This window comes from Cetorhinus maximus, chromosome 12 (genome assembly GCF_964194155.1).
Source record: "Cetorhinus maximus chromosome 12, sCetMax3.hap1.1, whole genome shotgun sequence".
NCBI lineage: Eukaryota > Metazoa > Chordata > Chondrichthyes > Lamniformes > Cetorhinidae > Cetorhinus > Cetorhinus maximus.
The window spans coordinates 124,408,322-124,420,791 of NC_135890.1; the positions used below are offsets into that span (position 1 = coordinate 124,408,322).

General features: G+C 42.3%; 1 protein-coding gene across 3 annotated transcripts; it reads left to right on the forward strand.

Annotated features, from left to right (window-relative positions):
- The first annotated feature begins 796 nt into the window (after positions 1 to 796).
- Positions 797 to 11,550, forward strand: tmed2 (transmembrane p24 trafficking protein 2). Of its 3 annotated transcripts, XR_013578251.1 has the most exons (6): positions 798 to 1,053; positions 3,441 to 3,633; positions 5,876 to 5,896; positions 6,753 to 6,860; positions 8,612 to 9,044; positions 9,107 to 11,550. XR_013578251.1 is itself a non-coding variant. In XM_078554600.1 (5 exons), exons 1-5 carry the CDS (start codon positions 868 to 870, stop codon positions 8,734 to 8,736), a joined length of 633 nt encoding a protein of 210 aa, XP_078410726.1. In that variant the 5' UTR covers positions 798 to 867; the 3' UTR covers positions 8,737 to 11,550. The 3 variants fall into 3 exon arrangements, 2 of the variants coding, with proteins under 2 accessions (XP_078410727.1, XP_078410726.1); XM_078554600.1 differs by having other exon boundaries at positions 8,612 to 11,550; XM_078554601.1 differs by lacking the exon at positions 5,876 to 5,896 and having other exon boundaries at positions 797 to 1,053; positions 8,612 to 11,550.
- The last annotated feature ends 920 nt before the right edge of the window (positions 11,551 to 12,470 follow it).

Consider the following 12,470-nt stretch of genomic DNA (forward strand, 5'->3'; position numbering starts at 1 on the left):
GACCCTCTGACAGTGCGGCACTCCCTCAGTACTGACCCTCTGACAGTGCAGCACTCCCTCAGTACTGACCCTCCGACAGTGCAGCACTCCCTCAGTACTGACCCTCTGACAGTGCGGCACTCCCTTAGTACTAACCCTCCGACAGTGCAGCACTCCCTCAGTACTGACCCTCCGACAGTGCGGCACTCCCTCAGTACTGACCATCCGACAGTGCGGCACTCCCTCAGTACTGACCCTCTGACAGTGCGGCACTCCCTCAGTACTGACCCTCTGACAGTGCGGCACTCCCTCAGTACTGACCCTCTGACAGTGCGGCACTCCCTCAGTACTGACCCTCTGACAGTGCGGCACTCCCTCAGTACTGACCCTCTGACAGTGCAGCACTCCCTCAGTACTGACCCTCCGACAGTGCAGCACTCCCTCAGTACTGACCCTCTGACAGTGCAGCACTCCCTCAGTACTGACCCTCTGACAGTGCGGCACTCCCTTGGTATTGAACGGACAGTGTCAGCCTAGATTTTGGGCTCAATTTCTGGAGTGGGACTTGAACCCATGACTTTCTATCTCAGAAACTAGTGGGGGGTTTAGGCTTACTGGGATACTAAACGGTATAGGAAGCAAGGAAGATGAGATGAGGTGTTAGTCACTGGATGATCAGAGCGACAACGTGGCAGCAAAACAGCCCGAAAAGAAGAGTAGGGGCGGGGATTCCGTGCGCAGCCAGAACGGCGCATCCCGTGGTCGCGCTTGCGCAGAATGCAGTGCTGAAAATGCAGGCGCGCAGGCGCAGGGCCCCGGGCCGGCTGCTGTGACGTGGCAGTCGGTGAGGCGGGCTCGGAGCGGCGTGGACAGGCCGCGGATCTGAAGATGTTGACGCTCGGCGAGTGCTCGGTGCTGCTCGGCCTCCTCTCCTACCTGTGCGGCGCCTCGGCCTACTTCGTCAGCATCGATGCGCACGCTGAGGAGTGCTTCTTCGAGAAGGTCACGTCCGGCACCAAGATGGGGCTGATCTTCGAGGTGGCCGAGGGCGGCTTCCTGGACATCGATGTGGAGGTAAGCGGGCGCCCAGTAGGCCTCAGGCAGAGAGAGGGACCAGCTCACAGCGGCGCTCAGCTGCCCCCCCCCCCCCCCCCGCGGGGTGATTTACTAACCTGCCCCTTCCCCAGGCTGAGGGACACCCTCACCCGGGGTCAGCGTTAAATAAAGTCCGCTGCAGCCGACCTGGGGAGAAGGCCTCACTGTCCTGCTCTGGGGGGAAGAGGCATATGGGACTCGAAGCGTTAGCCCTGTCTCCACACAGATGCTGCCGGACTGGCCGAGTTCTCCCAGCATTTCCTGTTCTTATCTCCACAGCCCTGGGTCTGGGGTAAAACCTGTCGCAGGGGCTCAAACCGCCTGTGTCATTAAACTTGTGCAATGTTTAATGTGCATTTTATACATAATAAGCACCTTAATGTTTGTCGTGGAGAATGTGTGGAAGATAGGCTGGCACTGGCGGGTGGTTTTCCTGTCAGGGATAAGTTTCTGAAAGCAGATGCTTTTTGTGCTATTACTTCATTCATATGACCCACAATCAAAATGCCTGCTTGATGTGAAAAGTAGCTCTGAGTGTACTTTGGCGATACAGCGCACTAAAGCATACCAATTATGGCAAGTTATCTGTTCTGGCATAAAAGCAAAGAACTGCGGGATGCTGGAAATCCAAAACAAAAAACAGAAATACCTGGAAAAAAACTCAGCAGGTCTGGCAGCATCTGTGGAGAAGGTTTCTGTGGAAGGGTCATGAGGACTCGAAACGTCAACTGTGCTCTTCTCCACCGATGCTACCAGACCTGCTGAGTTTTTTTCCAGGTATTTCTGTTTTTGTATCTGTTCTAGCGTGTCTTTTCACCATAAAACAGGCATGATAGACTAAAATGACCTCCTGTGCTGTTAAGCGTCATCAATAATGAAATATGTAGAGTATCCAACTGTTTAAAATCTGCATGTCGCATTGGAAGAGGTAGTTTTTGGACCTCAATGTTCTTTTTGTTGCTTGTGTAGTTGTGTAGATTCCATCAAGTTTATTTGTAGTTAGTGTACTCAAACATTAATCTTGAAGAACTGAACTCTGCTGACCTTACCTGCTACGGTAAGAAGTTTTTCCACAAGTGCTGTGTCCAAGGCACTGCTAACATACCCCATGCTTGACTTAACATCTCTTTTTGAAATAAAATGGAAAAATAACTTTTTAAAAATTGTACAGCAATTAGTTTTGCAAATCTAACGCTAAAGTTTTGTCAAGTAGCTGATACCATATGGACAATTTAACTCCATCCAGTCTGTTGCTCTGTCCGTTATTTTTTCAGATGATTCAGCTGTGGATATTGGCAATGTTTTCTATTAATATTTCACTTAAATTGTAATCATGAATATGACACGTAATCAGTATGATTGTTGATAGTGTGAGATAACAGCAGGATGGTGAGCTAGCTCATTGTTGTTCAGCTATCTGGTTGAATAGGGCCAGGTTGGCATTTTTGGTAGAGTTAACACATTCCTTCAACAAAAATGACTATTCTGTTGAGACCCTGCAATTCAGATTAGTGAGCAGATTGCTGATAGTGGCTTTCAGGCTGTCTAAAGTTGGCCGACTTTGCAAAGCATTTGTCTGAGGCCGTTTGCAGAATAAATTTGAATCAATCCACGGGACAACGGGGAGACTGTTGATTGAGAAGCACCCTCATTTTACGTTTTGTTTTTGTAGAAACACAGTATGATAAATCACTTTAAAGTAACTGCCACACTATTAATCATGGAAAGTTTGATCACTATCAATGTTTGTGTGGTTACAGGAACGGCTGGAAATGAACAGCAGGCACATCACTATCTGAAAAGAGAAGATGGTTCAAAGTTTGTGGGTTCCCACTTCTGGCAGAATTGACTGTTAATTAAACCTTGTATTACAATTTGGTAATTTCCATCACTGTTTACAGTCACAGAGGTCTACAGCACAGAAAAAGGCCCTTCAGCCCATCGAGTCTGCACCAGCCAAACTAGTACCTAACTATTCTAATCCCATTTTCCAGCACTAGGCCTATAGCCTTCTATGCTATGGCATTGCAAGTGCACATCCAAATGCTTTTTAAATGTTGAGGGTTTCTGCCTCTACCACCCTTTCAGACAGAGAGTTCCAGATTACCACCGCTCTGGGTGGAAAAATTCTTCCTCATACCCCCTCTAAACATCCTGCCCCTTACCAATCTATAGATGGCTAGTTGGGTTGGTGACAAAAATTTGCATCATATTGCTGGTGTAAAAATTGTACATCTTTTATTATCAGTCTTTAATGTGTTATACCCTTTTGGGGGTGAAGAGAAAGTAAAACTTCTTCCCATGTACTTTCACAGTTGCTAGAACCTGTGTCACATTCAGTGATATTTATTTTTTGTTTCCTACAGATAACAGGACCAGATAGTAAAAATATTTATAAGGGGGACCGGGAGTCCAGTGGAAAATACACATTTGCTGCACACATGGACGGAACTTATAAATTCTGTTTCAGCAACAGAATGTCCACAATGACCCCCAAGATTGTGATGTTCACTATTGACATTGGAGAGGCACCGAAAGGACATGATATGGAGACAGAAGGTGGGATTTTACACTTGGTGGGAGGAAACTGGGATTCATAGCCCCGTTGAGGGGCGGGTGTTGATTATTTGCGTTTTTGATTAAATAGGGACATTGACAATTAGAGCAGCACACAGTGAACCGTTTTTACCACATTTGGGGTTTACCTAAGCCTTGAGAATAACTTTTTTTTCTGCCTAAATTATAAGACAAATTTTGCAGCAATTGAACATTCTCGTGTAACACGGAAAGTCAAAAAGAAAAGGGCTTAGTCTGTTGATGTTCACCCCTCATCCCCCAGCAGCACTGTGACACTCATTAACTCACTCCTGCACTGTGACACACTCAGCATTCAAAAACCTCCTCCAAACCTTGCTCTTTCAGCCATGCTGATGATCCCACAGCCGGCTTTTCATTTCCCTTCCTCTGGTTGACATTCAACCAGGCAAAACTTTTTTTGAAATCTTCCTTCACAAGGAGTGTGGTAGCTTATTTGATAACACCTCCCAAACCCACAACCACCTAGAAGGACAAGGGTAGCAGATAGATGGGAACACCACCACCTGGAAGTTCCCCTCCAAGTCACTCACCATCCTGACTTGGAAATATATCACCGTTCCTTCACTGTTGCTGGGTCAAAATCCTGGAACTCCCTCCCTAATAGCACTATGGGTGTACCTACACCACATGGACTGCAGCGGCTCAAGAAGGCAGCTCACCACCACCTCATGGGCAATAAATGCTGGCCCAGCCAATGAAGCCCACGTCCCGTGAATGAATGAAAAAAAACGTCCATTTAATACCTTGTATTCCGTGATATGGTTCCTGTCCTTTTAGCACTTTCTCTCCAGACTACACTCTCAACTCCTCGAATCTTGCCCCACAGATTCTCGCCTTTACGTGGAATTGGTGGTCTTGCTCTTTTTTTGCACTCCAGCATGTATTACCTGCTTCAAGCATTGTGCTAACAATATATGGATTTGTCGTTAGATTTCACTATTTTACACTGACCATTGTCTTTGATCTGTGTTATTCTGTTTCATTTTCTTTGTAGGCAGTTTCTCATTTCTGTCTGTGTGATTTTCACTGCTATATAAGAACAGTGAAAGCAAAGCACAGAAGCTTCCTATGAATTATAAAACAATACTTTAAATGAATTCATGAGTTTATTGTCCTGAGACTGAGGTGCTGGGCCTTCTCCTTTAACCACTGCAAAGCTTGCTAAGCTAAGCTGAAGAGTCAACCACGTTGTTGTGGGACTGAAATTGCACACAGGGCCAGACTGCGTAAGGTCTGGTGATGTCACTGACGAACATTAATGAACAAGTTGGGTCTTTACATCAACGAAAAGCTTCATGATGACTCTTGCTGGTGCCAGTGTTTGATTTCCAGATTGTTTTAATTGAACTGACCAAAAATGCCTATGTGCCTGGTAGATTTCTATATGTGCAGATGTCATCTTATTAATGTGATGAAGGATTAATCTATGTCGTACAGTGAGATTTGTTCAATGAGATGCGAAGGGTTCAAACATTATGGGGTAACATTTGAAAATAGCAGTGTGAAATTCTGCAGCTATATTCAAATTTATTTGCATTAAGTCTATTTCTTCTGGTTTAACACTTTGCGTCAAATATATATATAGAGATCTCATGCTTGAAAGTGTCAGTGTGAAAGGAGTAGTAGAATGAACTGGTTAAATGCAACTGCTCTGACTAATGCTTCAGAGAATTCATCATCTCCAAGATTTTCCTTGTGTGGATTTGGACTAAGTACAGAGCACATTTAAATACTTCCGACTGCATGTAAAATTCTCTGATTTCACTTGAGAAGCTGTTTTATCGTAGTTATCAGCTTTGCTTCTTTTGTTTGGTATCTTAGTCTTCTGTTTCTTTATAGTTTGAGGCTGCACATTACAATATTCTGCTCTATGTAATCATTTGTGATTAGATTGTCAGAGCTTTTATAGTGCACAAGACCTGTGTATGTGTATCTGGGACCTGGAATATGGGTCTTGAGTGGCCGGCAGATGAAAAATTGTCAAAGCAATTAAGGTCGGAGGACCTGTTAGTGGTCCTAGGGCGACTGGTCTCTGCCTGTCACAGCAGGCCGTACAGCGGCACATGACCCACACTTCTGGAGCCCAGAGGCACCAGTGCAATGTAAAAGCATCTTGTTTTTCACTTTGTCCCCTTTTACTTACTGTGTCTTTACTTTGAACTTTTATTTATCCCATGTCCTTCTGTTTACCCTTTTCCTTCAGGTGGTGGGGATACATGGGATGGTACGTCAACCAGTAAACATTTTTAATGTGTCTTTCAGCTGTCTCTTTATCTTTATTTTGTAATTTCCTTAAACTCCTGGCGAATGCAAAAACAGGCTTTTGGAACTTCTTTTGTATTTGTGAATGAATTCTTTGCCTTTCCATTGTAGGAATCATAGTGTCGATGTTTCCAGTGTTGTGTAATGGCCGTTTGTGCTAACGATTACTAACCCAGGGATGTAGGCAGAGTTTGAAAATGGGCAGTTGCTGCTGACATTTTGGAAGTGTTTACAGTAAAACTACACAGCAACCAGCTGTATAATCTGCCTCAACCTTCACTTTAAAACACAGCTAAAACCATTATTGAGTGTGACAGTGAATCTTGGGTCACTTTCTGAACGCTTATTTTCAATCGTGGCCATCTTTGTACTCTAATGCAATACAATATTTACTGCATTATTTTTATCGCTCAGATTAGTGAATATTCTTTTGCTGCTCAGTGACCTTACTATCTTATTAAAATACTCCCAAAGCACGCAATTCATTTTAAGCCTTTAACAGCATAGGGGGAATGTCACCGTAACTTTGATCAGGTACAGTGATTGCAGCTATATCTGTCTTTTTGAGCTATTAATATTTTACAACAGATTTTAAAAATGTGATATTCTACCTTCCAAAATTGTCCCTTTTAACTTTTTTCATTTTACAAAATTTTCAAGACTAATTCGCGATCGGTCTTGCTACCCATTTTTGAGACAGCACTTGCAAATTTTGGAGCTTCAGAAAATTGGCTGTTTGCTATGAGGAATGGCTTTAATGACTGAACATATTATGCACAATTGAGGCTGCACGCTGATTTTGCTGTTTGTTTATAAAGCTCATCAGAACAAGTTAGAAGAAATGATCACTGAACTGGCCGTGGCAATGACAGCAGTGAAGCATGAGCAGGAGTACATGGAAGTACGTGAGAGGATACACAGAGCAAGTACGTACACCTCGTTGTTTTTGTGCATTGTTTCGCTTTCTTTTGTCTCCCACTGTGGGGGTTGTGACCTCTCCTGTTGCCGCCTGGTATCAGGCCTTGGGTGGGCAGTGTGTTTTATTTCGGCAGTGCAATCAAACTTAACTCTGACCATGTAGGCACTATGGGTGCTGAGGCCAGTTTCTGCTTCGTTTGAGATCAGTTAATGGCACAGCTTGAGGGTCAGAGTGCATACCTGTTGATCTGCACGGCTGAGATGCTCGCTGCCCTCCAGTTTGTTTCATGTCTTACTGTGTGGTGGACTCGAGTTGACACCATGTACTCCTTAGCTTTGTTTATTCATTCTCAGGACGTGGACGATACTGGCAAGGGCCATTCCTACTTAGCTTGAGGGTATTGAGAGTCAATCTTGCAGTTTGGGGCACACCAAGTAGACCTGTGGTATATGCATTTCAATGTAGGCAAATGTGAGGTGATTCACTTTGGGTCCGAAAGATAGAACAAGGTACTTCCTAAATGGTCAAAAGCTAGAAACAGTGGAGGTCCAAAGAGACTTGAGGGTCAAAGTACATAGATTATTAAAATGTCATGAACAGGTACAGAAAATAATCAAAAGAATAGAATGCTGGTCTTTATATCTCGAGAGCTAGAATACATGGGCCAGAAGTCATGCTTCAATTCTACAAAGCCCCAGCTGTTGTACCTGTTGTACTGTGAGCTGTTCTGGGCACCAGACATTAGGGAAGATGTATTGGCCTTGGAGGGAATGCAGTGTAGATTTACCAGAATGATATCCTGGATTCCAAGGGTTAAATTGAGAGGAGAAACTACACAAATTAGGGTTATATCCCCTGGAATTTAGACGGATAAGGGGTGTTTTGATCCATGCTTTCAAGATATTAAGGGGAACTGATGAGGGAGCCAAGACTAGAGGGCATAGTTTAAAAATTAGAACCATATCTTTTGGGAGTGAATTTGGAAACACTTCTATAAAGGGTGGCAGAAATTTGAAACACACTTTTGCAAATGGCAATTGATGCTAGATCAATTGTTAACTTTAAATCTGAGAATTTTTTATTAACCAAATGTATGAAGGGATATGGGGCAGAGGCAGGTATATGATCTCATTGAATGGCAGAATAGGCTTGAAGGGCTAAATCACATATTACTGGTAGGTGTGGCAGGTTCTGTTCCCCGAAGGCTATGAGTGAGCTAGCTAGGCTTTTACGACAAAGCAGCAGGTTTTACAGTAACTTTTCTGGTGCCCAGCCACAAATCACCAAATTTAATAAATGCAATTTTCTAACTTGCTATTGTTGAGGTTTGAGCTCTAAACCACTGGATTACTAGTCCAGTGCCATAACCGCTAGGCTATCACATCATTCCGATGAGACCGTCATTGTTCGGAGATAATTCCTATTGGAAAGGGACGGAGGAAAGTCTGCCCTTGTGTCCATCTTAAGAGCTCGTTATGAAGTGGCAGAAATCTGAAAACGTGCGGTTGAAGCGCTACCTGTAGGAGAACGTGAGGTAGAAGAACAAGCAATGAGTTTTTAGTTTGAAGAAGAGGTGGATATCAATAATTTGTGAATTGGAACTGAGTGAATCGGTATAATCTCTTGATTGCAAAGCACAACTGTCAATGAGGCTGATATGAATTTGATCTGTATTTTTTCTTGTGTATTTTTTTTTTGTAGCTTTGTTAATCGTGTGACTGGGTCAGTCCTATTTATTCTATCATGTTTTCTCTGCAGTCAACGACAACACGAACAGCAGAGTGGTCCTCTGGTCTTTCTTTGAAGCTCTGGTACTAGTTGCCATGACTCTCGGACAGATCTACTACCTGAAGAGGTTTTTTGAAGTCCGGAGGGTTGTCTAGCACCCCTTTCTAGAAGTTCAGCATCGGAACCACAATCTGAAAAGTATCTGGTCACAACAGCTTTCAATACTTTGTCACGTGACTGAAAACCTTTCACGCACTGTGTTAATGGTCTTCATTTACTGCTGTTTATTTAAAACCCTTTGTAGTACAATATTGGGAGTCCGTGGGTTTTAAAGAATAATTTGCAAAGGCCTCAAGTTGTAATGTAGGGGATTTTTAATGCTCCAAAACAGCTCCGATCAAAAAAGGGATCTGACTAATACACAAACCCAGCTAATGTTTTTAAAGCATCTCTGTTACAGTGTGTAAGCAGTTTAATTTGTTTGCAGTGCTGTACTTTTAAAGCATCTCTGTTACAGTGTGTAAGCAGTTTAATTTGTTTGCAGTGCTGTACATAGATCGCCCTTGCTTTTTGGAACATTAGTGGTTCCCTACAGCTATGTTTTTTTAAAGTGGCTGTGCATTTCTGTGGATGATTTCTGAAAATTTACGTTAGTTTAGCACCTACAATATAGATTTGCTGTAACTCTGTCCAGCCACTTTAATGTTGTCGCATCTGATTTTCTTTCCCCTTTCATTATCTGTTTTCACCACTGGAACCAAATTGGCCTCTGGGGGTTTGGTGATCGGTTATGGATGTGGATGTTTTTATAAAAATCCATATGGATATGATTTTTATTTGCTTTGCTGTAATTATTTGGTAACATTGATGATGGGCTTAAACTGCAAACAAAAAGGAAAAGCATTAGGTGTGTGGGTTGCTGATTAAGACGTGACTGGTGTGAATGAGTTACTTGTACTGGGTCTTTTGAAAATCTTTCACTCAACAATTTTGTACAATTTACAGTTATAGTTTCCCTTCATGTTTAGAGGTCAACTTGTATTACTTTAGGGCAGCAAATGGTGGGTACAGCAGATGAAACTCTACAATCCCACAACTTTACACTATCAAAGGTACTTTTATTTCTATTAAAGCTAAAGAGAATGCTACTCGATTCTGGAAACACAGCAATTTAAAATAATCCTCTCTGCTGTGGGCTATGCAGTGGCCCGATAACACTTGGTTTGTTAACTCCACCGACGACCTGTAACCTTCCTAGCGGACAGAGTGTCTAATCTTTGGCTGTGGTGAGAGAGATGATTTGTTTCCGATGCCACCTTTGGTTTCTAATCGTCAGCGTGTTTGTGAAGTTATTGACAGGAATCTCCGCATTAACTGAAACATTTCTCATTTTAAAACCCCGCAAGGTAAAACTCCTCGGAAAAGTGAAGATATTTTGTGGGTGGGCAGGTGACATTTTCATATAAAGATAAAAGTTCCAACTGATATAAAACCCAGAACAGTGGTACATTTATATGTTAAAATCTCCCAGAATTTGTTTGTGATGGAAAATTAATACTTAATTTGCCAGTTCAAACTGATTATCACCACAGTCTAAACCAGATTATCATCACGATTGTTTTTAGAAGGTTGCAGGTCTTCAGTGGCTGGAAATGTCATTGTATACATAAATGCTCTTGTTATTTTGTACCGGGGACATCTGCAATGATTTGGAATTTGGCTAGTGGACACTGCTTGCAAAGACTTTTGATGCATTAAAAACTTGTGGGGATTGTGAGACTTTCAAAAGAACAGGTTTATAAAACTTCACCATTTAAACAGAAACAGCTGTCTGCCAATTCTTTTCAAAATGTTTATGTAACATCACATCTCGAGTGGATCGGATGTGATATGATGTAAATTAAAGTCAAAAGTGTGTCTCCAATAAAATGACCCCAAGCCAATGAGTAATTAATGTAGCATTCTCTTTAAAAGTTCTACAAGGTGTGGAGAAGCAGTGGTCCTTATCTGTGTTTGTATTCTGTCCTTTGTGGTCCTATGTTGGTTCCTGTATGCGTACAGGTAAACATTATGGAAAACAAAATTCCAATTGATTTTTTTTTTTAACTCAAAGGGAAGCAGTATATATGTAAAAACTTGCCAAATCTTGTGAATCCATTCTTTATTTGATAATTTCAGATGTACTTTGTAATGTGCTGCTTTGTTGGTAGGAATTTAAATCATATGATCCAATAGGCTCAGACTGCTGTACATTCAAAAGCAAGAGCCAGCCAGTGCTGTATAACCAACAGCACATTGCCCCAGTCTCTGCTCTTCGCAACGTGCCCATCCCCCTCCACCCTTCCTGATGAGAGTGTAATTTGTGAATGATTTTGAGTCAGTATTAACATGGTTGCTGAAAGTCTGTGATATGTCAGTGGTGAGTATTGGTCTAGTGACCTGGCACAGCAAAGAATCACTAAAGGTAGACACACAATGTTTTTATTTTGTGCTGCAGGTGCAGTTTTACTCCATCTCATAATGAAGTTGGCCAAATTAGTTCTGATAAAAAGAGGGGTAATTTGCAAAACCTGGGAATCTGAAACAAAAATTCTGGAAACACTGTGAGGACAAACAAGTCAATGTTGGGGGGAGGGGGGGGTACAATCCTGATGCAGAGCAAAACACTGAAATGCTCATCATCGCTCCTCTTTACAGATACTACGATTAGTGCTGCAAATGAGCTGGTTTATGTAATTGTGGTTATTAACCAGAGCTTTGTCTATTTAATAACTTTTTTCAACTATTCTTGTACAGTCACCACCACAAAGACACCTGGTCTTCCAACTTTGAAAGCTTCAGTGCAGCGACAGGTATCTAGCTTGTGGTAACCACTCAGTTGATAAAATTGAATTCCAATCCTATTTGTATTTTCCACAAAAGTGTACTTGCAAATGAGAAATATATGCATTAAAGGAATTTACAGTAAATCAGGACAATCCTGTTGAATTTCCTAAGCCAAACAATGAGGAATGGGGGATGTCCAAATTGCGTGTGGTTGTGGATTTAGCCGTCATTATCTGATTTTTGGTTCTGCTGCAGATTTCACTGCAATGAGATTTTTTAGTCTGTCGCCTAAGATTTTGAAATGCTTTGCTGATTTTCCTTATTCTAATAATTCCACTCTCCAGTTGCCTTGTTTGAGTGCAATGGGTCTGGACTATAGCACTGATTTTTCTCTCATTCATTGTTTTAATATGGATTGTGAAACTTAACTGCTGTTTCATTGACCTTGAAGTAAAAATGAAATTAACAAAATTGCAAAATCATTACATTTAATATTGGAAGGATTCTCTGGCATGTGGTGTAGTGCATGCCATACAGTTCAAAAGACATTTGAACTTTGGTCTGTTACATTAGCTGATATCTGGGGACAGTAATGGGACCACAGTAACTGCCCTCCGCGCTCATGGGAAAAATCAGTTCAAGCTCCAATTCCCTGATTATGTTGGAACGCACATTGAGCGAAGACAGGATTGTGCTTGGTTGTGATGATTCTTCCTCTGCTCCTAGAACCTACTGTGGCTCACCTTTTGTGAATGATCACTGTAACAAATATTGATGGGCATGATGGGGTTGTACCTCAGCTTCAGGTTACTACTTTTGAGAGAGATGGGGAGTAAACTGGGAGACTTGAAATAGGAACCAATAGGATGACTTCACACTTTTAGGAAATGCCCTTTTCTCAATTACTAACCCTGTGAAGTCTTGTGATTATTGGCTACTGCGATTTGTTTCCCACAAGCCTGTGGAGTTCGGCAACTGTGCATCACCTTGGAGTGTGAGCATTCAGACCGTAGGTTGTTTCTCTGTGTCTTGAAGTTACACTCATTCATTGGCGGGAAGTACA

Coding starts and splice junctions, on each gene's coding strand:
- tmed2 (XM_078554600.1), top strand. CDS start 868: ATGTTGACGCTCGGCGAGTGCTCGGTGCTGCTCGGCCTCCTCTCCTAC. Junction 5,897..6,752: donor TGGTGGGGATACATGGGATG/GTACGTCAACCA, acceptor TTGTTTATAAAG/CTCATCAGAACAAGTTAGAA. Junction 6,861..8,611: donor TGAGAGGATACACAGAGCAA/GTACGTACACCT, acceptor TTTTCTCTGCAG/TCAACGACAACACGAACAGC.